The sequence below is a fragment of the Aspergillus wentii genome, assembly GCF_001890725.1.
Source record: "Aspergillus wentii DTO 134E9 unplaced genomic scaffold ASPWEscaffold_2, whole genome shotgun sequence".
Classification (NCBI taxonomy): Eukaryota; Fungi; Ascomycota; class Eurotiomycetes; order Eurotiales; family Aspergillaceae; genus Aspergillus; species Aspergillus wentii.
In genome coordinates, this window is record NW_024467833.1 from 716,204 (window position 1) to 740,368 (window position 24,165).

The window sequence follows — 24,165 nt, forward strand, 5'->3', positions numbered from 1 at the left end:
GATGATATTCCATCAGAATAATAATTTCAAATCCATCCAGTCCACCCCCTACTCGTCGCCTTTTGCCATACCCCCAGCCATCCATCCCTATCCAGCCATGCCATCCAATGCATGTCGTCATCAACAGGGCCTTCACTCGATGGGGCATCAAGATCATGAGCTGGACTATAGACATTTATAGGACGACATTCAGTCCGAACTGAAGAAAGACCATCGAATTCATCGAACTGAAGAAACAATAATGTGCGTTGACCTTGGCGCCAGTTCTGCTCTGGGCAGATGAAAAGAACCTGGCCATACACCTTGTACCTTTTGACCATACCGGGTATTTGTGGTTCGTGTCCTGGGAGTGGGTGGACCTCATCACGACCCCTAGGTTCAAGTGTCTGCCTCAGCACCTCACCCAGGACAGGGTCAGACATGGGAACATGGGCATGGACCGTCACCAAATTCGGAAGGCTTGCCAGCAAAAGAGCCATAAGAGACCGACGATCCTTCTTCGCCAGACTCTCTATAATCCTCTGTTCCAGATGTCCAATTCCAGCATCGTGTATAGCCCTTCGAACCAGCTCCACCTCATCCGCTGCAGGCCGGAAATCACCGCCTTGAACTGCAGCTTTCGGGTAGAATCCCCAATTTCCAATCTTGAGTGTCTGTACTCGTGCTGCTAAATGGGGATTCTGGCGGACTGTTCTGAGGAATTTCCACAGTGTCCTAAACGTCTGTCGTGCGCCATTAAAGGTTCACTGTAAGTAGATCCGGTTGACTAATGCTGCGTACCAGTTGCGGCTGAGGAGCGAAAGACTGCAGAGTCTTTGGGCATCAGGCTCCTCGGCGGTCAAAGCATGATCCGGCACAAGATGAAAGAGTTCCTGGGGCAGGTCTGCGGGATTGGGCATGTTGTTTTTGTGAGGAAGAGGAAGACAAAGACAAAGAGGAGGAGGAAGAAGAGGAAGAAGACTTCCAAGACAGCTTCGTTTCTGGGCGCCAAGACTTACTCAGACAGTCAAAAGAGGAATCAACTTCATTTCCAGGCGATATAAAATAGTTATACAGAGATAAACGCCCCATCTAGAGTATGCAGAAATTTATAAAACAGAAATCAAACTCCATGCACCTCTAAGCTAGTATTATCCTAGGAGATTTCTCTTGCCAGAAGAGTAAATCCGCACAAAACACGAATAAGAAACAAAACAGAAGAATAAGCCACACACTATCACGCTTCTTCCTCACTATTTGAGATCATCTTTGAGAGAAGTGACAAAGGTCCGGAAATCAGTCACTCCAGCCTCCCATTCCTTGCCCTCTTGATATTGGCTGTTGCAATAGTCAGCTATGTATACCATCTCAGATTAAGATATCAGACTTACCATCATTGGGAGATTTAGTGAGCTTCTTAGTTCTCATAATCCCCACCCTCCTCATCCTCCGCATCTTCATTGATCTCATCATCCTCATTGGCATACCCCTCGTCGGACACATCGTCCTCTTCAGCATCGCGCTTTTCGACCGAGTCAGATTCAAGGGTATCGTCCTCATCGTCCTCACCCTCGTCAGCGGTCTCATAGTCCTCATTGGTATCATCGTCCTCGCCGGTCTCGACGTCCTCCTCATCATCGCGCTTTTCGACCGATGAGGCGGACTCATCCTCATCATCCTCACCGGTCCCCTCATCGTCATTGGTCTCATCCTCTTCATTCTCCTCATTGTCCTCACCGGTTACATCGTCTTCGCCGGTCTCGACGTCCTCCTCATCATCGCGCTTTTCGACCGACAAGTCGGACTCATCCTCATCATCATCGTCATTGGTCTCATCCTCTTCCTCAGCGGTCTCAGCGATCTCAGCGGTCTCACCGTCGTCATTGGTCTCATCTTCCTCATCATGATCGCGCTTTCCGATCGATGAGTCGGAGACGTCTTCTTCATCGTCCTCTTCCTCCTCTTCCTCGTTCTGATCGTCCTCATCATCAGGCTCTTCGGAGCCCGACACATCGTATTCCTGCGAGTCATCGTCACGTTTTGTGGGCGACTCGCTGAAGTCCGAGATATCGACGCCATAGTCATCATCGTCATCGTCACGCTTTTGGGGCGACTCGCTGAAGTCCGAGATGTCGTATTCGTAGTCATCTTCGTCGCCCTCGTCGTTTTCCGACACATCCAGCTCCTGGGCAGCAGAGCCGGAATAGTCATTGCCGGTCTGCAGCTCATTCGGTGTGGGGATGGGACTAGCGCCAACACCGACAGAGAGGGTAGCCAGGAAGGCGGAAAAGACGATTGAGTATCTCATTTTGAATGGATGGTTGGATGGGTAATTGATGGATTGAAGTGTTGTTGTCGCTGTTGCTGTTGCTGTTTTGCTGTTGTTGTTGATGAGAGACTGATCGACGAGGACAGAAGCTCAATTTATATCTTCTTGTTGGGGGTTTTCCCTCATCTTCGTGCTAAGAAGAGGCAAAAACGTCGTCTCACGCTGACAGCAGGACCCTTAATTTGCGACAAGTTTTGTGATGGTTTGAGACGGTCGTGATTCTCGTGTTTGAGGATTCAGGCGTTACGCTGACTGTACGGAGGAGGAAAAAAGATAAAGCCATTCGCGACACATGGTAAGCTTGATGAAACAGAAAGGAGAATAAACACAGTCAGCTAGAAGCTCCCCTGCTCGTTTCGCTGCAGGGTCTAGCTAGATTTCCCGGTGAGATTTTAGTATGGGGCCAAATGTGGTGATCACTAGGCATATAATGGCCTGGGCAGTCAGCCTCATGATTAATCAGCATAATCAGGGTCAAGAGAATATGCGAACTTGATGGATTATTCTCACAATCTCCTTTTCTGATAATATTTTAGCATTGGGGTCTGAGGCGATTGTCAGCCTCAACAGCCGCCGCCAGAGCGGGGCTTCTGTCACAGCCACGATCATTCACAGCCTAATCTCAACACCTCACTTTCTTTCGATGTTTCATCTTCTCATAGCCTCACTTTTGCCTCTCTCATCATCAATCAGATGGATCCAAAAATCGAAAATTGGATCCAAGAGGGCCTCATGACACCCGAAGGCGTCCTCAACTTTCTCGCCCAGAACTTCGCTGAATACCACTTCTCCGACGACAAAAAGCTACAACTTCGAAAGATATTCGACAAATTGTCCACTGATGACAGGCTGAATGAGTCAGGGTTTCTCTCTCACCTGCAGAGGAAGCGTCTCCTGCCTCCCCACCTGGCAGGAGCAGGGCCTGTCCTCTATCGCGCTCTCCTCTATCTGTCCCAATTTCCCTTTGACCAGAAACCGGTTAAATCATTGGCCTTTAGCGGACTCGTCCGGGCGTTATCCTGGACTGATCTTGGAAAGTTCCAAAAGGCCAGCGGTTCAGGGTCCAACACACGCACCAAAACACCAGCCGACTCTCGAAGAATCATCTTCCAGAGTCTAGCACAACCCGCGACGGCGCAAAACTCCCCTTTGACGTGGAAAAGGCTCGAAAAGAGTCACACCGAAGAGCATTCGAGCTAACTCCCGACCTAGAATTTATGTCTGAGTTCCTCGCGACGAACCACGATCACGACGGCGATGAAATGTTCCACGATCATCTGGATTTCCTGTACGAAGTGCAACAAGTTGAGCTAGGATATGGGTCTATCCACAGAGATAAGTTTAGACCTTTGGCTAAACAGTTTCACGGGGATAAGGCGTATCTACATCATCTTACCATCCCGCAAGATGAGTTTCGCGAGTTTATCAAATTGACCCTGTTTGGTGGTTTTGGTCGTGCTATTGCTCCAATCGAGCAGATTTCGGATTTGGATGCTGTTGCTAATATCGTTGTGGCTCCGTTTATCCAGGATCCTGACATTATTGGCATTACGTGGGATATGTTCGACCATGCCTTTCGAATCACGGTATCTCTTTCTTACTTCATATCCTTTCAATGGCTAATACATGCTCAGCCCGGTTTATTCGATGCCATCGCCCGCCTCTTCTCAACCGTCTTCTACACACCCCCAACTGAAACAATCCCACTCTCCAAACCAGGCAAAATAGCCACAGTCCCCATTCTCTCCCAACTCTCCTTCCTTGACTGGGACATCGAAGAAGCACTCACCTTCACTCCCAAACCCTACAATCCCAATACAACACAACTCACAACAAACAACCCTTAAAGACCAAATAACAATCTCACCAACGTCTCTCCTTCTCCTCTTCTCTGGAAAAATAGCCAACACAGGCGAAAAGATACTCTTCGGCTACGCCATCCCCTATCTAGCTATAACCTTCTGGCACTGTCCGTGTCTATTCCAACTAAGTCCAACATATGATGTCTTCCGCGCCAGCACCACCGAGGTCCCGAGATTCGCGGAGGAAGGGGATAATCTCGTGCTAGGGAAGATTGGGAATAGAGTATCCTTGAAACTAAATGAGGACTGTGCGCGAGTGACTCTTTCTCATTCTGTGTCAGGGCAGAAGGAACCTTCGTACGTTGCAACACAGGCGAGGGGGGACTGGGAGGTTGAGGTTGAAGTCGAGGAGATTGAGATTTGGACTAATGATCTGAATGTTAAAATGAAGTAATGAAATATATAATCGGTATCACGACTTTACCATCAGCCCGCGTTGTAAGGTTTACCAGCAGAAGACTAGTATCCCTTACCTAACTATATACTATATATATAACAATCGTCACTCGCATGGTAACACTACATACATACATCAAATACTACACTAAACCTGCAGCATTAGAAATCGAAGCAGCATGCAGATTACCGAAGATCCTACTAGACAAGCAACTATATATATAAACAGCACATCCATACTCTCGAAAAATCCCCGGGAAAACAAACAACCGCAAAAAGCTGTTGAATAATCCTGTTCGACTAAAAAGGTGATCGTCATGATTAATCTTGATGGAATTAATATTTCAAGAAAAGAAAACCCACGTATACAAGCTACTGTACATATGCAGTACGCACATACAAACTACTGTAAACTAATAAATTCTCGATCCTCCCAAGAACCGCGATCGTCCCAAAATTCAATACTTTTAGTAATGACAGCCAACGCTGCAGACACTAATGCACCATGTAAGGGGTAAATAAAAGAAAAGAAAAGTTTTTTTTTTTTTTTGCTGATCACAATTCAAATCAATAGTCAGCCAATATCACCTCGGCTATACATAAGGTGACACTTGGCAGGATAGCTATTTCCGGGCGATCGGGTGTTGGGAGAAACTATGGAAGTTTAAATTTGGGCGATTCTTCAGTCGGTGATTTTAAACCGATTTGGAGGACTAGGGAATAGGGAGGCATATTCATGGAGATAGTATTTGTTTGGCTCTGATTTTGTGGCGATACATAGAAGCTAGCTAGTGTATACATTTCATATCAGATCATCCCCATCCCAACATTCAAGTATCATGAAACATATCAGCCATCTTTGCATCCAGTCACTTGAGCAATTAGAAAAAAAAAAAAAAAGAAATAAAATAAAATAAGTCACATCTTGTCTTCTATGAAGCAAAAATATAAAGAAGAAAGAAAGTAGCAAAAACATACAGCACCAGGGATTTGCTGGTGGTGGTTGTGTTCGGCCAGTGATCAAGGAGCAAAGTAGGTTTAGCCTCCGCCTGCACCGACCCAAAACACAATAGATGGGGGTATCTATCGGGGGTATAAAAATTAAGAAGAGGCATTCTTCTCATACGGCTTCTCCTGGCTATCGCCGCTGCTAATGGCAATCTCGGCCTTCTCGGCTTCAGATGACACGTGCTGATCCGGAACATCGAGACCCAACTCGCGCTGCAGGTCGGCGATCTGAGCGACATCGAGCTTGGGCATCTGCTGAGCGACCTGGAAGGGCCACTTGCCCTCGACGTGGGCCTTGGCGAAGATAATGTCAACTTCCTCGAGCTCACGACCAGCGGTTTCAGCGTAGAAGAAGTAGCCGAAGGGAATACCGATAAAGTTGACGAGGGCGAAGAAGAGGTAGATACCCCATTTACTGGCATCGGAGAAGACAGGGGTAAACATGACGACGGCAAAGTTGGTGATCCAGTTGGTGCAAGTCGAGGCAGCGGCAGCCATGGTACGGGTGCGGAGAGGGTTGATCTCGGGCGGGTAGATCCAGGGGAGAGGCAAGGTGGTAAAGGCGAAGAAGCAGATGAACAGGAAAATACCGACGACGGCACCCTTGGAGTTCTGCTCGTTTTCCTTGATCAAGCAACCCATGGTGATGATGAAACTGAGACCCTGACCAAGGAAACCAATCAAGAACAGGTTGCGACGGCCAACTTTTTCAATCATGAAGAAGGAGGGAATGGTGGCGAGGGCATAGATGGTCGCAAAGACACCTCCCAGAACCAAGGGGAGCTTGCCAGTCATACCCAGGTTCTGCTGGAACAGCAGGGTAGAGTAGTAAATGGCAGCGTTGCAACCAGTGAATTGTTGGAAGAACTGACCAGAGCAACCGATCATCATACGCTGGAATTCCTGAGTCTTTCCGAAGGTGAAGAGGGTCTTCCAGCTGGCCTTGTTGTCCTCGGTGCTCTTGAGGTCAGCCTTCATGAGGTTGAAATCGGTAAGCACATCCTCGCCATCCGGGGTACTATCGTTGAGGGCAGCCAGCACCTGCAACGCCTCCTGATCACGGCCGCGCATGACGAACCATCGGGGAGACTCAGGCAACATCAGCGCGCCAATAGTGACACAAATGGCAAAGACAATCTGGAAAGCGACGGGGAAACGCCACTGGACGGAGGTGTCGACGTAGGAAAGACCGAAATCGATCCAGTAAGCGACGAAAGTACCGACAGCGATAATGGCACCCTCGAAGCAGACGAGGAAACCACGGTTGTGCGAGCGGGAGCACTCAGACTGCCACACGGGGATAGTAGCAGTGTCCATGCCGTTTCCAATACCCGAAATGACACGGCCGACGACGAATTGGCCCAGACCCCAGTGAGGGCCAAAGGCAGCAGTGGAGATGACGGTGCCGAGAACCATGATGAGACCACCGGCGACCAAGAGAGGAGTGCGGCCGATACGTTCACCGTACATGAGGGTAAAGACAGCACCGAAGAAACAACCCAGCTCGTAACAGGCAGTGACAGCACCACGGAGGACGTTGACATGCTGGGAGAAAGACTTGTCGTCGGCCCTGGAGTCTGGGATAGCGAGAGGGGGGAATTCCTTGGTGAACTGGTCACCAGAGATGATACCGGACATCAGCCCCTGATCGTAACCGAACAGCGAGAAACCTATAACGGAGGTGATGGTGATGGCCAAATGGAGGCGCTTGCCTCGCAGGCCTGTTGTTGTTGTCCACATCTTGATCGAGGGTTGTGAGTGTCTCTCTCTCGTGATGGACTGTGAGGGGACTGAGAGAGAAGAAGAGAGACGCGCGGTCCAACCTGGGGAAGACGGCTCAACTTTATGTATTTCCGCATTCTGCGGTAATCGCAGGCCCTCGCGCCAAGAGAGTCAAGAGACCCGCAGGCAACTCTCGCGAAAGAGCCACGGGTCCCTGGTCCCTGGTAATTACTCGCTACCCCGTTACTAGTGGCTTACGGCGGTTTCGGGGGTGGCCGCTTCCAGCAACGCTTGTCTTTGCTTGTTTGGGCCCGTGGGCCGCCAAGCCAGCGCAAGCAGTCTTAGCAGTCTTAGCAGGCTTAGCCCTCTTAGCAGCAGGCACTTGGCGCCACTGAGGCCAGCAGCCAGTCAGAGCACTTATCCTGTGCCGTGGGGGTGGGGAGGGACGACTAGTGGGCGGAGGATCATCATCTCGCTTGCCGCTTTGGGAATCACATGCGACCATCATCTCCCCACGGGGATTTACGGATGGCTTTCGCCCAGTTGGCTCAGGGTCAGAGTTTTATTTTTCTTTTTGTTTGCCCGTCCATACTGCCTCCTGATTGGCCTGTTCAGAAGCCACTGACGCGGGCAGGCGTTGGGGCCGAATAATTACAGGCCAAGATATCCACACAGCGGCACACGCCATTCGCCTTAGTTACCCTTTTGCTTTTGCTGCCCCCGAACCCCGTGTCTGTCCCGATGCTGACGGCCCGGGTGTCACCAGAGTAAGTACGGAGTATCTGGAGTATCCTGGGTTGGAGGTGGCATCTCGCTTACCCGGAAATCTGATCTCAGGCAGTCAGGCACGTGGAAACGATTCGAGGCTAGCCCGATTCGGCGGCCACCGCTTGACGTTTGCGTCCCGAGAATACCACGGTAGAACAGAGGCGAAAGTATAATAGAAGACGATGGAAGACAGATGGAGAAAGGAACCCGAATTCATTTCCTATTCTGCCTGACATATCGGCTAACTGTCAGGATAAAGACCGGCCGATCGATTGGATAAAGAATGACGAATGGATGCATACATGAACTGAATCTTGGCGGAACTACGTATGCCTGCTAATTAATACTAAAAGACCATCAGGCAGTAATCGAACAATCATTATGACCTGCTCTACACTATAAGAATAGGCAACTTGACTCATAGCATTATCATTTTGACACATTCATACCGAATCACTCCCTCAGTCCTTCTTGACAATTTAAACTCTATCATACACACTTCCACATGCTACTCCTTACCTTCCAACAAATAATACATACAAGGATTAATTTGCATATCCTGGGTCTTTAATTAGCGCGGCGCATTACATAAAAACCCGCGACTGGGTCAATCCATCGAGTAAAGTTTGACCACTCAATCGAATTAACCTAGCGGGCCCATTTAATGCCCCATTCATGAAAAACTCTTCCACTTTTGCTGCAGCTGCGCCAGCACTTTTAACGCTCAGGACTCTTATCCCCATCTCTTGTGCTTGTTTTCTCTTGTCTGGTCTTGTCTTTTCTTGTCCTCTTGGCCACCCACATGGTCATGCTCCAACATACCTGCTTTCTGTACGCCACCCGCATAAATTCTTACCTTCTCTCCCACCATCATGGACACACCTACGTAGGTATGGAGACAGGAACGACCCGTCCGGAGTTGTTTCAGCCGAAATCCCTTAGCGCGATCCATACGCTTTTCCCAAAGAACAAACGTACCACCAGGCACAACGGCCCACCTGTTTCAGCGTGTAGAATTTTCTCTTTTTTATTTTCTCTTTTTTCTGGATGTTCATTTTCGCGAATAAAATGATTTCTTTTTGTTTTTTTCTCCTTCTTCGGGAAAAAGCGGGACATTAGGTTGCCATGTACTTCTTTTTACTGGGGCCGGTTGACACTGATGGAGACAGACTAGTGTCTAGACTGCGTAGTGTGCGATTTATGGTGTAACTTTTAACCCCTCATACAAACGCGCAGGGTTTCGTGCCCTAATTCCAGAATATCCATCTAATCAGGAAAATCTCCGTCAGAATGACAGCTAGATCTGGTAAGTCACTCGAGGATATTTCGGAGTTTATCCGTCGTCATGCCATTTTCTTTTCCAGAGAATATTATTTATGTATTGTTTTTTATAAGCAGTTGGAGAAATAGGCCGCCGATGACCTAGGTGGCTTGAGTAGGGCTGATGAAAAAAGGAAGCCAGACTTACTCCGGCATGGCGTGCCCCGGGAATTTTTGGTTAAGTTGACTGCGACTGTGTGTTACTGCTCTGGAATTGGGATAAATTATCTTCCCTAGTACTTGTTATGTATTCTGCTAGATACATAATTATCAATGCATATAATTGTTTATGGTGTTTTTTTTCTATATCCGCGCAATCTGTAGATGGATATATATCTACAAAGCTTTTATATTATAGCAAGTCTTCCATCCACTATCGTATTCTACACTAAGAATTTAATATACCGATTCCTCTCAATAAAATTATACCTGTATACTTATATATAATTCAGTACGTCTGAATTAACATCGATAGTACTTATACGCCTGATCGACTTTGCAGTCTTGGAAAGGCTTGTTCATTCTTGGTATAAATCCTTCAACACTTGGCTACAGCCTTGTAAATGCTTGATTTCATACGAAATCTTGGCTTCTTGGATTCTTGGGACAGAATCTGTGGATCGAAGGCTTGGTAGCTTGGCTGCTTGGATAGATGCTTGGCTTGTTGGATGGGTTCTTGGCTGTTGAGTGCTTGGTTAGATGAGAGTTTGATCGGCTGTGGATTTGGCGGGGCATTGCTTGTTTCATTTACCTGTGTTTGTTTTGATATCTGAATAGCTGGTTAGATGTCGATATTTTATTCATAGGTAGAGATGATAGATGCAAACGAGCCCTATATCCATACCCTAACTGCTGAATTCGGATGTCATGTGATCGGAATCAGCTCGAGGCGCTGCAGTGGGTCTAATCTGAGACACAGCCAATTAGATGACAGGACTGATTATTTCATTTTTCTGTACGACGAGATCCTCAGGTAATAGTCTGACTGTGCTCTGCACGGCTACCTGACGCTGTAATGGATGGTTGTTTACAGAGGAGAAGAAGGACTACTGTTATATTGCCAAATGGTGGATAGTGTATGAGTCATCCATTATTTATCTAATAATACACAGTGACAGTCCTATCAACTCACATTGAATTCGGATATGAGATCTGTGAGATGGAGTCTTGAGATCGAGTCAACTTACCCCGCACTTCCGCATGCAGCGGCCCGCGTCGAATCTCGAGTTGTTTTCGCTGCAAAGTAACGCAACGCAACACCACCACGCGGTGTAATACCACAACGCTATCGCCCCGCGAGTTTTCCAATGACAAATTATCAGATACACATTCTCTGGGTCGATCGGTTGTGTGATCGGCTTCTATTAATAAATTGATCGAGATAACAGAGTATCAGTACGGAGTATCCGGGGCCGGATGGGGAAATGTGATGCTGGGGTTGGCGTGGCTGTGCCGTTACGGTTGGTTGGGTTGGATACGACGATGATATCGTTGGTTGGGTTGGGTTTTGTGTCAAACATACCCGTGACCTATTTGCCAGGGCTAGGTCATGGAGTGATTGGCGTTTGCAATCTTAGCGATATGATGATTTGCAATTATTCTTGGGGAAAGGTTTGTTATACGAGTATCATGTCGATCGTTATGAAGCTGGAGCCGGTCGCTGTGTATTCAATTTGATACATCCTAAGACAGGAGATTTAAGCGAGACGAATTTAGATATCTGTCGCGTTCCCAGCAGACAAAAAGTCCCGTGCCTCGGATCCGATTCAGGCGCAGTAGTTGTTTCGTATCCCGGTCACTACTCTAGTCTATCCCAGACAGACTGGGTATTTGCTTGTTGGGTCTAGAATTGCTTGCTCATGTGGACCGGAAGCCTTCCGGTGGAAACGAACTGTTTGCTGGGACAAAGAATGCCATTATTGGCGATGTCAGAGGGACAAGGCCACTTCAATTTGTTACGGTATGTTTGGTGTCTATTCTAGTCGACTATTCCTGTCCCCAGTTTCCAGAAAAGGGATCTCCTCCCCATGTTGCTCCCACAAGGTTGTCAGGCTGTATGACGCAATTGCTGACGGCCGTGTCACCCCGGAGGGGATCAGCGTTTGTTCCATCTTAGCCAGTAATCCATGGTCACCTGGCATAGGATTACGAAATGATGTCTCCTTGATATTTTCTGAAGCTGTGGGGGAAGGTAAAGCGCGGTGGTATTGCGGAATATTGTCTCAATAAATAGAGCTCATCGTGATTATTGTCAACGTCAACATGGGCACTTCGAAAGGCTGTCCAGCGGTGAAGCTCACTACGCTGCGTTATCCCTGGTTCATCCCACCTGTTTGAATGCGGGATGAGGAATCCGGGGTTCAGGGCCAGTATGCTTGATACTGAATTACACCACCTCCAGCCCAAGGAAAAGATATCCGCTGACCAAAACGGGATATCCAACCCCGTATACCGTTAAGTTGGGTTGGCGGGTGGCGGACAGCCACCCGCTGAAGGAACGCCATCCCGAAGCCCAAATCCAACTTGCCTGTTGATATAGTTTCGAGCCATCGACTTCATCCCTTGTCATAAGCCCACAGTCCCGCTCGCAGAAAAGACTCGACGTTAGTATTTCCATCCTCTCTTAGTGAGCCTCTGCCACCGACTTCTTTCAAGTATTCCCAGTCTTGAAAATGGCGGTCGATTATATCTCCCATACCAGAAGCATTTAGTATTTCAGCCATTCGGAAATGGCAATCAAAAAAGACTGGGTCGGGAAGGGCGAGATCACTGGCATCTTCCGCTTGCTGGAATCTAACTAGTCGGCTCTCGGGCAGGTATCTTAGTTCGTTTGGTGGGAAGTTGGCATATGTTTTGATTTTATACATATGTTCGGTGTCCTATCAGCACAAGCTTCCATTAGCGAAGTGAATTCAAGTATTGTAGACTGCAACGAACGGTAGCCTGAAATGCGAACATAAACTTGCCAAACCGGGCATGCATGTTATCCTGCAGAGTCAACCCATTGAATGGTTCATTAATTCGATCGGAATTCATTCCGGCATTTTGTATGGTCGGAAAGCAGCGAAACAGTACATCCCACGAGCTATCGCAAGGTTGTCCGGGGCCCTAACTAGTCAACAAATGGCTGGTGGTAAATGACTATGGACGCATACCTCGGAATTGTATGACGCATATGCCAACGGTATTATATGCGTAGCTTCAAGTGTTTTATTATCCACACCGACAGGCCAGCCAAGTTGCACCCAATGGTTTGTATCGAGTACCTTACTCACAACACAACGTTTTCCATCTCGACGAAGACACATCTCCTGGAAAGCCGGGTCGTGAGAATCCAAATCGTCCATTTCCATTTCCTCGCTGATGACGGCACTTTCCCTGCTAAGTGACTTCACTTGCTTGGTCAGTATCATGGCACTTTCATTACATAGCATACGTACTCGGTAAAGCCAGCCCCGTCAACAGATCGTTATATACCGCCCATAAGGCTTGATCCGACATGGAATTAACCACATCGCTCGCAACCGTCTCTCTGCCCCCTTCTGGAAGATAATCGATAAAGGCGTGCAGCGAAGGTATCAGCTTCTCATCATCTCCTCTCCCAGCGATCTCGTATGCATCAATCCTCTGTCGTGCTGCTTCAACCAGAACGGCTGTAGATGCGGACTCAACCTTCCCTGTAAGCTCCGGAAATTCTGTTCGTGATGAATCTGCACTCTCCCAATTGCGCTCCAGTCGATTGAGCGACATTTATATTCCTTTCCTGTATGTCCTCTTAGTCTGAGATCGACTCCACCAACAGTGGCCATTGAGACTTGGTGACATCTCGGCCCATGTGGACGTGTGGGTCGAATACGCTAGTCTACATCTGGTGGCTATTAGGGCCTGCCCTATCTTGGCAGTAGTTCTACCTCAAGTACTCCGTAGAATGGAGATATTTCTGTTACTCGTACTGGGGCTGTAAGATAGTGAATACAGTCATCTCGATTACAATCAGAAGAATCCACATTTTCTGTATGGTATGTCGAAGGAGAAAATTTCAGTGGCAAGGATGCTCTCGATTGGACTATCACTACGCGTGGAATAATTTAATACAGAACAATACATTCTTATCTAGGTCTGGCTATATATTCGAGTTTCAATCAAATATACAGGAGAAGAGAGAGACCTTACAGCCCAAAGTTGAACCCGCTGAGGTTGTTTCTGTCCAGGTCTTTGTACTCATCCGCCCCAATCCCAGAACGATTGAAATCGGCATCAACTGAAATGATACAGGTGCATCGGCGGTATGTTGACAGTTTTCCATTTCTGTCATGGAACAGTGCATACTGCTCACTTGGATTGTGTGTCATGTAGCGTTCCATGACGCTGTGGCTCCGTTGGCCGTTCAAGGCCTCCAATCGAAGAATCGGGTCATGGTAGAGACAAGGAATGGTTTTTCGTGGAATAGGTTGTTGAGGGACATCTGGCTTTGTCGATTGAAGTGATACATAGGTGGTGCCTCTGACAGAGCCTCTAGGTATATTGGACTGGTTGTCTGACGCTCGAGAGGAGGTGACTCGTTGCGGATTGGTGAATGACAAAGGCTGACTGTTCTTACCACCGGGGAGGTTGACACTAACCAAGTAGACTTTTGGTTAGCTGCTGGCATTGAATAAAAATGACTGATTCTGAAGCAAGGGCATAGACAAACCCCTGGTGAGATGATGGCATCTTGGTAAAGATTTATAAGATTGTGTGCTGCTTGTTCTCTGCTATTCTGGTGTCCTGGAGTGATATCTGGACAAGGAGAGAAAACAGCCCTCTTTATATCCATTCAAAGATGGGTTGCCTTCTTGAATTGAAGGCACCTGGCAGACTGGATGGGAGATTTTTGACTGAGATGTTGCGTGTCATATTCAATTGCCTTTGACATGATATGCTGGCAGTAGTTTCTGACTGGGAATAGAAAGTCTTTTTTGTATTAAGAAAAATATAAATGATAGCATTGGCTATTTCACTTTTGCACGGCTTGGCTGACCTTGAGCTGGGTCAATGACAAGTCTTCTCGTGGAGATACTAGTCTCGAATATGAAGATAATCCAGAATTGGATCTACAGCGACTGCATCTAGTGCGACCTGATGAAGACTAAGCCAGATCCTAAACGGACAGCGCGTCATTTCTAAAGCAAGAAAAGATGCTGATTTGCTGTTCAACTTTTGCTGTCCTTGGCGTGCAGCTGCAGCCACGGCCACCTGATTCGGAGGGATTTTGCCCTGGTTCGGAGGGATTTTGCCCTGCATAAAGAAGCATCCTGATTGGGCTGTTCACTTTTGCTAGCCTTGGCTTGCATGTTCCAGTCTATTTGATTGGTCTGTGCTGTTTCCTCCAATCATGTACACTTGCAATCAGGCTGGACATGAGGCTGAGGGTTTCTTCGAGGACATTTAAGAGAGAAAACATCCTCTCACATCCAAGCCCCATTACTGCGCTCTGAGACTATCCCCTTTCTATCTCATCTGCATTGGATACCTTGCCCATTTTGTCCCTTTTTCTGTTTGATCTGGCTTGCTCGAGCTCCCCTGCAGTGACCCGTAGACACGGCCGCAGCCTCGTGCTCCCACCATGGCGCATCCCCCAGGCAACATCCTTTACGGGGATGTCCCGTACCAGCAAAGATGGGAGTTTCTTAGACCCATCATAACACAACTGTATGTCGAGCAAGACATGTCAGCCAGTGAAGTGGCTAGTACGATGAATGCCGATCACGGGTTCGTTGCCCGGTAAGCAGCCGTTGATACTCAAGAGGACAAAATAAGACAGCAGAAATGACTGATATCTCTTATCTTCTTAGGGAAGATCAGTACAAATATCAATTTCGGAAATGGAAAATAAAAAAGAATCTGAACAAGTCGCTGAAGCGCAAGATGATGGACAAAGGAGAGGAGAGGGCCGGTGATGGGAAACGAACTGCATTTTCTCTCGGTGATAAACCAGTCGATAACAAGAGGCTTCTTCGTGAGGTCAAACGAGAGAGCAAGATTGACATGGCGTTGACCCCATCGGCGAACGGGCAGACGGATATGCAACGAATGTTGCCTGGGTTTGGACTACAGGCAGGTCCTGGCATGTAGGTGTCCCTTTTTCTATAATGGCTGTTGCTATGTCACTAACCTACTACTATTAGATTCCTCGCGTGGAACAGACCGTACGGCGCTATGAGTCTTGTGAACGATCCTACCTCCCCTTTTGGTCAAGCCATATCAACCCCGGGTGATGTCGTGGTAGCAACTCCCGAATCCAACAACGCACCTTCCCCCATGGATGCCCCATCCCCATTTTCCAAAGCCCTCACAATAAAAAGATCTCTCGAGCGAACGAGGATGTTTGTGGATGGAAGATTTGATGATCTTCTCAAATCAATGAACAAGAAAGAGGCCGTGTATGTACCGAATTAATTCCTCCAAAGCCGGTCTATAAACCAAGACTGATAATTTCTTGTCAGGATAATATCTTCTTGGTTGCACGAGTTCTGGTTCTATGCATTCAAAACGGCCAAGCATTGGGGCACTGGGCCTCGTTACTGGAATGCTGATCTCCTCGGGTTTGAGAATTCATTGCATCAAAGCCCTGATAGTAACCAACACGATTTATCCATTTCGGACAGTCCTGGTCCTTCTCGCCGGATTTCAGAAGCCCCAGTCGTCGAGCCATCTCAACTCTGTCGTTGGAGCATTCATTACAGCTGCAGTATCAAGTACGAGGAGATCCCCGAGCAAGATACTGCTCCCCACTCTATCCTCGACGAGAATTCAAACAACTGGAGCCCATGGCCAGCTAGTTGGCAAGAGCCTCCATTTCAGGAGCGACTCATTTCGGGCCTGGAATCGAATGACTTCAGCCAAATTAATCCCGATACACTTCCTGTGGCTGCCCCACAAATTGCGAGAGCCGCTGCTCAAACACCCGACGTTCTTCTACGGGAAAGTTTGGGGTTTGCGATCTTGGGGCGTAATTTTGAATTAACGGAGAAAATCTGCGACCAAATTCGAGACCACAAAATGGATCTGGGTGACCTTAATCCTCTGCACATGGCGATCAACTTCTTGGATGGTGCAAGATCATGCTGCAATATTTTTGCTTACCTTGTTACCGATTCGTTTGGTCTGAGAACTGTACGAGATCGCCGCCGGTTGTATATTAATGTTATGGATCACACCTTGCTGGACAGCCTTATGATCGCCATATTGAAGTCGCACACCTCTACGGCACCTGGAATAGTGGATGAGCGCTTCGTGGGTCACAACCATTTTAGAGGTCAAGAGGTTGACATCTGCGGTCGTTGGGATGCGGACTCGCCATCATTTCGTTCTCTGTCGCAACGAGAGAGAGATATCCCTATGACCTGGAAACATAAGTTTTGTCACACCTCTAGTCAAGCAATATGTCATTGTATGGCTATGTTATACCTTTCCCAGATTTACTTCAGCGAAATGAATTTACCGAGCGGGATATATCTGAAATATTGCTCCGAATGTGGCTTGAAGCTACACCTGACTCCCCTACATGCTATAGTTGTCACTGCATTCAACCTAGCCACTTTTGGCTGTGAGGATGAGGACCTATTTGGCATACTTGCATGTCTCCTTACAGCATTACACTGCGAACTAGATCCAATCGCAAAGTCGGACCTGTCACCTGAATTGCTCTTCGGGGAACCATCAGACAGTGCGGGCTGTGGACACCAGATGCTCACCCCAGCCGAACTCGCAGACCGAGTGCCTAGAAAATATATCACATCCTGGTCCCCCGAAACTCGTACGGGATGGGAGCTTTTTCGACTAACGCTTTGGAAGGCTACCAGTGCTCGGCTAGCAAAAGCACGTGTTGATGATGAGGATATGGAATCACCAGACGAATATGAAAATTCCTGCAACGCCCACGGACGTCAAATTGCGTTCAATGGACAGTGTCAAGTCAATAATCTCTTTGCTGCTGTGCAGGCAGAGCTTGTGACATACCGACGTATCCAGGAAACTGATCCTTGGATCTCGGAGAATATTGATCTACACAATCTTGTTCAAGATTTGAGGGAGGGGGATAACCCCCAGCTCTCAATCGGAACGTTTCAAAAGAATATCTTGAAGCCAATCTGCTCATGCGGAACGTTTAATAACTTTCCGATAGTAAAGGCTGAAGATACCTGCACTCATTATATATCCAAAATGGATATTTGGTCCAGGACAACGTTTATCCCATTTCCAGAGACCGGTTACTAGTATAGGAAAACCAGAGAGATGAATATAAATAAAACAGTTAAATCATTCCTGCTAGACAAGTATATATTAAACCTCAACATACCTCCAAACCAAATGTAAATAATCTCCACCCCTTCCTCGATTAATATCCGGCGAAAAGTCATCAAATCCACGGCCCTTTACATCATCAATCCCAACCGCCGAGCCTTGTTTCCGCAATAATGCAACCTGAATAATCTTCTGCTTGACATGGGCGTTAGGGATGGGAATAAAATAGCGATACATGTGCCCAGCCCCGTGCGCGAGATCTGTATACTCTTCACTGGAGTTGTGGTCGGTTATCAGCCGGAAGTAGGTTGCTGCGTGGGAGGGGCTGTTTGTGTAGTTTGGGCGAAGCCAGACAAATCTGTATTGTTAGATAGATACAGGCTTATATATGGGGAAAATTATACTTACGAACCCCCAAAACCGCGGTTGATATCGGCGTAATTCATGTTAATTTCTTCGACGGTCCCGAGGGGTTGGAAGGCGTCATTGGTGTGGATGATCTGTTCTGTTTGTTAGATTGACTGCCAGTATAAATATTAATTAAGATGAACTTACATCAAAGTCTTTGATGAACAGCCGGTCATAATATAGAATACCCATTTTGGAGATGATGTTGTGTTAGAGTTTGATGTGGCACTAGGAGAATAACAGGGTGTTTATATGGGCGTTGTTAGTAATGATGCCTAAATTGGGCATGCATGAAGCAGCCAGTCATAATTATTATCTGCTATAAGGCATATGAAATTCAATGTTACTGGATGGAAAATAATATTAAATCGACGGTAATTTATAATCAGCTCAACCCAATCAAAACCCCATTTTGATTCTCGAATGTCATGCTGATCCTTTCGGTCCATTCTTTTGTATTAAAATTCGATACTTTGGAGAAAGTCTGGAATATCCGAGCCACAATGTACGTCAACACGATCATTGCATAATGTTCTATACTATTAGCCAACATTGCAGTAAATTGAATATGGGAAACATACGACCAGGACAACTCCTCGGTCCCTTATTAAACGGTATATAACCAGGCGTATCTGCACTGAACTTCTCCCATCGTTCTGGGTAGAACAAATCTGGATTTTCTCCAAAATCATGCCCCAGACGGTGTCGAGCCCAGGTGGAGAAGAGAATGATATCTCCCTTTTGCACGAGGATTGGGAATGTACCGTCGCCCCCGCCTGTTGGTAATGTGGTGTTTTTGTTGGCGACTCTTGCGTTGAGGACGACCGCGGGATAGAGTCTCATTACTAGACAGAAGTCAGTGTTGCTCTATTTAACGAAGGGATTCTTACCTTCTTGAAGTACCCAGCGGACGTAATGTAAAGATCCCAACTGTCCCCATGTTGGAGGCGTCAATCCAACAGTATCGATGATACTTGCTCGCAATTTGTGCACAACACGCTCATCTTGGGCAAGACAAAAGAAAAGACCAGAAAGAGTGGTGCTCATACTGTCGTTTGCAAGCAGAATACTCAATGCTTGGTTGGCATCCTCTTCATCTCCTGTACGCGCCATGACAAATTCTCGTGCTCTCGCACAACACTGCAAAAATCGTCTTTTAGGCGACAGATATCGAAGCGGCCCCCTAAAGCCATCCTGCACGATTCTCTCTTTGACAAATAACAAATCATCAAAGAATTGCTTCTTCTCATCGGATTGTGTAAAGCTCAGCGCGTTAACCGACTCTCCCAGGGAAAATAATGTCTGCATATCCAACGATAATCCAAAAGCACACGCTTGAACATCAAACATCCCCCCATTAGGAGGGATATACTGCAGAAAATCTTGAAAATGCTCTTCACACTGGTCCAGGTCGATTATCTGCCGCAAATTAACCATTCGACTGCGGAGTCTCTCGCGACTTTTCTTCCACCCTGCCCCGTCGAGAGTGAAAATGCCATGCGGCGTGATATCCTCAAACAAAGGCCTTCGTAATGGGGAACTGTCGAAGTCGGGAAAGGCGGTTGAAAGGATATGTTTTATGTTTTCTGCATTGTGGGTGAAGACGAGGCGGTAGGTGAGGATATTCGAAAGATAGGTTTCGCCGTATTGTTTGAAGAGGGCGTTTGTGTATATGAGGGAGGTGCGGCGGTGGAAATGAAAGGCCAGCTCGAGGGCTTTGAGAATTCCAAAGAAGTCGTATTTGAAGCGGATTTCGGTGGGAGGTGCTTTGCAGCTGTGAAGACATTCGAGGTGTTGGATTTGTTGATGATGGCGTAGATTTTGTCGAAAGATGATGATGATTCCAAGAATGGCGAGGAAGAGACCGAGAGAGGAATCCATGTTTGTCTGGAGGTTAGTCTGTTGTGAAATGGAATATATCGCAGTTACGCTGGATATATCACTTGATTTTGTGTTCCGTCACATTCGATCAAATGCATCACAATATGCAAGGGTTACTGTCTCCGCCTGTATGTGCCTTTAGATATATCTTCTCATTCAACAATCCACCAATCCAACAATCTTGAAAATTTAACATCGAACACACTCAGCAACAATTCACTGCAATGGCCCTAACAATGAACCTCATCTCTCAAGTTGAACATATCCTTCAGCTATCCACACAGCATGCCTTTCAATCCGCTCACCCAGACGGCCACTGGTGCGGAGAACTTAAATCCAACGTCTCCATCACCGCCGAATATATCTTTCTGCGATACGCTCTAAACCTCGATCTATCGGACGGACCAGCTTATTGTCATCATATCCTCTCTGAACAGAACGACGATGGCTCTTGGAGTCTTGCACCCGAGTATCCAGGTGATGTATCCATCACGACGGAAGCGTATCTGGCCTTGAAGATCCTGGGGTTTAATACCGATATCCCAGCGATGAAAAGGGCGAGAGCATTTGTGCTGGGTGCAGGTGGTGTCGCGCATGTTCGTGTCTTCACGCGTATCTTCCTTGCGACATTTGGTTTGTTTCCGTGGGATGCTGTGCCTCAGTTGCCGGTGGAGCTGATTTTGCTGCCGTCGATTTGTCCGATAAACATCTACAAGTTTGCCTCGTGGGCAAGAGGAACTATTGCGCCTTTGCTGATCATCTGCCACCATCAGCCTGTGTATGCGCTTCCGAATGGTCAATCTGCTCAGAATGACTATCTGGATGAGTTATGGCTGGATTCCGCCAGCAAGAATGTCGCCTATGGCCCTTCCCTCAGTCAGCTGCTGGCAAAAGGCGACATGACTGGCCTCGCATTCAGCATCGTTGACAAACTGCTGTATGCACTCAACGGCCTCCGTTCTACCCCTTTCCTCCGCTCCTACGCCAGAAAGAAATGCATGCAGTGGATTCTGGATCGCCAGGAGCCAACAGGCGATTGGGCGGGTATATTTCCCCCCATGCATGGTAGTGTGTATGCATTCATCCTGGAGGGATACCAGTTACATGACGACCCCGTGCGTTTGGGCATACAGGCCCTGGAAGGCTTTGCCTGGGAGGACGATCACGGAAAGAGAATTCAGGCGTGTGTTTCACCCGTGTGGGACACGGCGTTGATGTCGATTGCCCTGTGCGATGCATCACCGGATGACAATCATCAGCAGCTCGACAAGGCAATTGCATGGATCAGACATCGCCAGTTATTAGAGCCTCGCGGCGACTGGCGCGTTTACAGACCGCAGCTCATACCTGGGGGCTTTAGCTTCGAGTACGCGAACAGTTGGTACCCCGATGTGGATGATACAGCGGCAATCATCCTCGCGCAGGTGAAGCATGACGGACGCTGTATCTTGTCAGATTCAGTAATCGCAGCAGCGACATGGATTATTGGCATGCAGAACCCGAACGGGGGATGGGCTGCGTTCGATGTGGAGAATGACAAGCTGTTTCTCAATAAAATCCCCTTTAGCGACATGGATAGTTTGTGTGATACTTCCTGTCCTGATATCACCGGGCGCATCCTGGAGGCCTTTGGGTTGATGTTGAGCAAAAGCAATAGCGGTGATTCTCAGAAGATCACTTCACCTCATCCGATCTTTCCCGCCCTTCGTGCTGCGTGCGCCCGTGGCATCGAATACCTTACTGTCGTACAAGAGGCCAACGGGGCCTGGTTTGGCCGTTGGGGATGTAACTACATCTATGGCACTAGTCATGCGTTGTGCGGTCTGGCCTATTTTGCTGAGGACAGAAAGGTGTGCAGGCTGGTACAACCAGCTCTGCAGTGGCTCAAGGAAACCCAGAATGCCGAGGGTGGATGGGGCGAGCCCTTGCTGTCATACCGAGATCCCGACATACAAGGATCAGCACCAACAGCGTCACAGACTGCGTGGGCGGTGATGGGATTGTTGGCCCATCTTCCCCTCACTGATGTGGCGATTGAACGCGGTATTCGCTATTTGGTTTCCTCATCAAAGCCAGAAAAAGACATAGGAAATTCATGGCCTGAAAAGGTGTACACCGGAACGGGATTCCCGAATCACTTCTATCTAGGCTATGATTTCTATCGTCATTATTTTCCCATGATGGCTCTTGGACGATATCTCGGAGGATGCAAGGAGAGACAAAGCAGAAGATAGCTGAAGAATCAGGCGATGAGATGCAATGAACTGAATGCACGGGATATTAAAAAGTGGCCCGTCACGTAAATAATTGCACGGACAGTTATAGACGAAGATGCATCATCTGGCGGTGACTGCTTGCTGGAGGTTGGGGATGATCAATCAGAGATCCAGCCCTCAGAAAATCGTAAGAGACATGCAATTGATTTATGATAGATCGAAGCATGTGATACATCGATTGCAACAAGAAAAGCTATACATATCAAGCTGATTTCTGTTATTGTTATGTTGTAGCTCTGGTTCGAATATCAATATTGACTTTGTTTTCCTTTTTTTATTCGCATATTTGAGAAGACTGGAAATGAGCTTTCTCTCAATACTCGGGCGGAAACGTCCAGCAACGGTTCCCACAGACAGGATCATCCCATTAAGATACTGGGATGATCTCGATTATCTCCGCAATATGTGCCATGATTTTACCTTCCGATTTGATGATGTTCTGGACCCGTCGAAACTCGAGGCCGCATTGGCTCGGTTGATGGAGATTGGTGATTGGGGACAAATGGGGGCGAGGTTGCGATTGAATGTACTCATATTCCTCTCTAGGGCATCCTGATAGTTGGAGTTAGTGACTGACAAAATTTCAGGATAGTAACCACCTCGAATACCACATCCCAGCACAATACGACAGCACCCGCCCTGCCTTCAACTTCACGACCACAAAGTATGACATGAGCATCACCGAACACCCGATCGGCTCGCGCCTCCCCAAAGCAGGACAAGACCAGTCATTCTTATCGCCACCTTCTGCGTTTTTCGCGCCCATCGTCCGGCACCCAGATAGTCCCAAGGAATTGGCGGATTGGATCTATACGGACCGTCCACAGCTTCATATCCACGTTTCTGTTTTTCAGGATGCTACTCTTCTTACGACGAGTTATTTGCATACGCTTTCTGATGCGATTTCACGAACGATATTTTTCAGAGCTTGGATTGCTGTCCTCCGGGGGTGTGAAGAGGAGATACCGCCATTTTATCCGTTCGATCGTGATCCGCTGTGCACAGTCGGTAGGGAAGCCAAGGCAGAGAATTATAGTAATTATAGCCGACTTGTGACCGGACTTGGTCTGATAGTTTTCGGGATAAGGTACTTGTTTGAATTGCTCTGGTTTCGAGAAGAAGATGAACATCCCATTCGTGTGCCAGGGCGAAGTGTGGAAAGAATGAAAGAGATGACACGAAAGGAACTAGCTGCTGTTGCCTCGAATGACACTGGGGAGCCTCCCTTTGTGAGCGAGGGTGATGTTGTCACGGCGTGGTGGGTGAAAACGATGATTACCGCACTGCAGCCCGCCCCAGATCGAACCATCATGCTGATGAACGTCTTCAACACTTGGAATATTTTCGACGACCGGTTCCCTTTCAACGGAGCGGGACTCATCGGAAATTCTTTTTTTTATTCCTACACGCTTCTTGTCGCAAACCAGATTCTCCAAGACGAAAGCCTGGGATATGTGGCGTCCACGAACCGGAAGGCCCTCATGGAACACCGAACCAAAGACCAAGTTCAGGCCATGGCCGCCATCCAGCGAAATTCTTTTATGAGGGTAGCTCCCGTCGTCGGGGACCCGAACCTGCTCTTCATGGCGTGTACAAATCAGCACAAAGCCAGGTACTTTGAGACAGACTTTTCAGCGGCGGTGGTAGCCACTGGTGTGCCTCTGAGTGAGAGGCCACACGCTCTAGGAAGGCCATCCTTTATCAATGACATTGAGCATTGTAAAGGGTATCCGACCAGGAATGTGGTGAGGATTATTGGCAAGGATGCCGCTGGCGATTATTGGATGTTGTTCAAGACTCGAGCTGGGGCCTGGCCGGCCATCCATAGACAGTTGATGGCGTTGTATGGGACCGAGATGTGAGTGACATGTAAAGTTTAAATATAGATATTATCAGATAGATCATATCAGTGTTCTGCATATTGCAAATA

At 47.6% G+C, this 24,165-nt stretch overlaps 12 protein-coding genes across 12 annotated transcripts; 3 read left to right on the forward strand and 9 right to left on the reverse strand.

Moving 5' to 3' along the window:
- Positions 1–26: 26 nt before the first annotated feature.
- Positions 27–899, reverse strand: ASPWEDRAFT_179887 (uncharacterized protein; the record flags this gene model as incomplete). The annotated part of the gene is made up of 2 exons (XM_040831815.1): positions 27–714; positions 781–899. 2 exons carry the CDS (start codon positions 897–899, stop codon positions 27–29), a joined length of 807 nt encoding a protein of 268 aa, XP_040691999.1.
- Positions 900–1,026: 127 nt separating this feature from the next.
- On the reverse strand, positions 1,027–2,704 carry ASPWEDRAFT_65366 (uncharacterized protein). The gene is made up of 2 exons (XM_040838786.1): positions 1,371–2,704; positions 1,027–1,317 (listed from the first exon to the last, which is right to left on the reverse strand). Exon 1 carries the CDS (start codon positions 2,285–2,287, stop codon positions 1,397–1,399), a length of 891 nt encoding a protein of 296 aa, XP_040692000.1. The 5' UTR covers positions 2,288–2,704; the 3' UTR covers positions 1,027–1,317; positions 1,371–1,396.
- Positions 2,705–2,775: 71 nt separating this feature from the next.
- Positions 2,776–4,155, forward strand: ASPWEDRAFT_179889 (uncharacterized protein; the record flags this gene model as incomplete). The annotated part of the gene is made up of 3 exons (XM_040831816.1): positions 2,776–3,482; positions 3,521–3,894; positions 3,943–4,155. The coding sequence occupies exons 1-3, from the start codon at positions 3,002–3,004 to the stop codon at positions 4,153–4,155; spliced, it is 1,068 nt and encodes a 355-aa protein (XP_040692001.1). The 5' UTR covers positions 2,776–3,001.
- A 1,137-nt stretch (positions 4,156–5,292) lies between these two features.
- Positions 5,293–7,373, reverse strand: ASPWEDRAFT_35932 (uncharacterized protein). Its single transcript, XM_040834335.1, has one exon. The coding sequence runs from the start codon at positions 7,312–7,314 to the stop codon at positions 5,668–5,670; it is 1,647 nt and encodes a 548-aa protein (XP_040692002.1). The 5' UTR covers positions 7,315–7,373; the 3' UTR covers positions 5,293–5,667.
- A 2,374-nt stretch (positions 7,374–9,747) lies between these two features.
- On the reverse strand, positions 9,748–10,393 carry ASPWEDRAFT_35933 (uncharacterized protein). The gene has a single exon (XM_040834336.1). The coding sequence runs from the start codon at positions 10,117–10,119 to the stop codon at positions 9,958–9,960; it is 162 nt and encodes a 53-aa protein (XP_040692003.1). The 5' UTR covers positions 10,120–10,393; the 3' UTR covers positions 9,748–9,957.
- On the reverse strand, positions 10,394–11,119 carry ASPWEDRAFT_35935 (uncharacterized protein). The gene has a single exon (XM_040834337.1). The coding sequence runs from the start codon at positions 10,902–10,904 to the stop codon at positions 10,749–10,751; it is 156 nt and encodes a 51-aa protein (XP_040692004.1). The 5' UTR covers positions 10,905–11,119; the 3' UTR covers positions 10,394–10,748.
- An 820-nt stretch (positions 11,120–11,939) lies between these two features.
- On the reverse strand, positions 11,940–13,134 carry ASPWEDRAFT_168242 (HNH endonuclease signature motif containing protein; the record flags this gene model as incomplete). Its single annotated transcript, XM_040830274.1, has 4 exons — positions 11,940–12,263; positions 12,322–12,492; positions 12,540–12,778; positions 12,825–13,134. The coding sequence occupies 4 exons, from the start codon at positions 13,132–13,134 to the stop codon at positions 11,940–11,942; spliced, it is 1,044 nt and encodes a 347-aa protein (XP_040692005.1).
- Positions 13,135–13,515: 381 nt separating this feature from the next.
- On the reverse strand, positions 13,516–14,146 carry ASPWEDRAFT_35939 (uncharacterized protein). Its single transcript, XM_040834338.1, has 2 exons — positions 14,078–14,146; positions 13,516–14,001 (listed from the first exon to the last, which is right to left on the reverse strand). Exons 1-2 carry the CDS (start codon positions 14,095–14,097, stop codon positions 13,554–13,556), a joined length of 468 nt encoding a protein of 155 aa, XP_040692006.1. The 5' UTR covers positions 14,098–14,146; the 3' UTR covers positions 13,516–13,553.
- An 843-nt stretch (positions 14,147–14,989) lies between these two features.
- ASPWEDRAFT_24273 (Clr5 domain-containing protein) lies at positions 14,990–17,643 on the forward strand (the record flags this gene model as incomplete). Its single annotated transcript, XM_040832592.1, has 4 exons — positions 14,990–15,147; positions 15,219–15,494; positions 15,552–15,806; positions 15,870–17,643. 4 exons carry the CDS (start codon positions 14,990–14,992, stop codon positions 17,641–17,643), a joined length of 2,463 nt encoding a protein of 820 aa, XP_040692007.1.
- Positions 17,644–17,709: 66 nt separating this feature from the next.
- On the reverse strand, positions 17,710–18,270 carry ASPWEDRAFT_168245 (uncharacterized protein; the record flags this gene model as incomplete). Its single annotated transcript, XM_040830275.1, has 3 exons — positions 17,710–18,028; positions 18,079–18,170; positions 18,226–18,270. 3 exons carry the CDS (start codon positions 18,268–18,270, stop codon positions 17,710–17,712), a joined length of 456 nt encoding a protein of 151 aa, XP_040692008.1.
- A 193-nt stretch (positions 18,271–18,463) lies between these two features.
- On the reverse strand, positions 18,464–19,959 carry ASPWEDRAFT_168246 (cytochrome P450 monooxygenase afumB; the record flags this gene model as incomplete). Its single annotated transcript, XM_040830276.1, has 3 exons — positions 18,464–18,612; positions 18,660–18,923; positions 18,969–19,959. 3 exons carry the CDS (start codon positions 19,957–19,959, stop codon positions 18,464–18,466), a joined length of 1,404 nt encoding a protein of 467 aa, XP_040692009.1.
- A 236-nt stretch (positions 19,960–20,195) lies between these two features.
- Positions 20,196–24,097, forward strand: ASPWEDRAFT_105673 (terpene cyclase/mutase family protein; the record flags this gene model as incomplete). Its single annotated transcript, XM_040827748.1, has 3 exons — positions 20,196–22,002; positions 22,589–22,761; positions 22,823–24,097. 3 exons carry the CDS (start codon positions 20,196–20,198, stop codon positions 24,095–24,097), a joined length of 3,255 nt encoding a protein of 1,084 aa, XP_040692010.1.
- Between the last annotated feature and the right edge of the window lie 68 nt (positions 24,098–24,165).

Bases quoted from the DNA above. Each gene is read 5' to 3' on its own strand.
- ASPWEDRAFT_35935 (XM_040834337.1), bottom strand. From the start codon at position 10,904: ATGTTTGACACAAAACCCAACCCAACCAACGATATCATCGTCGTATCC.
- ASPWEDRAFT_35939 (XM_040834338.1), bottom strand. From the start codon at position 14,097: ATGCCATCATCTCACCAGGG. The intron at 14,002-14,077 runs GTTTGTCTATGC...CTACTTGGTTAG, and splicing joins ATGCCATCATCTCACCAGGG to TGTCAACCTCCCCGGTGGTA.
- ASPWEDRAFT_65366 (XM_040838786.1), bottom strand. From the start codon at position 2,287: ATGAGATACTCAATCGTCTTTTCCGCCTTCCTGGCTACCCTCTCTGTC.
- ASPWEDRAFT_35933 (XM_040834336.1), bottom strand. From the start codon at position 10,119: ATGCCCCGCCAAATCCACAGCCGATCAAACTCTCATCTAACCAAGCAC.
- ASPWEDRAFT_35932 (XM_040834335.1), bottom strand. From the start codon at position 7,314: ATGTGGACAACAACAACAGGCCTGCGAGGCAAGCGCCTCCATTTGGCC.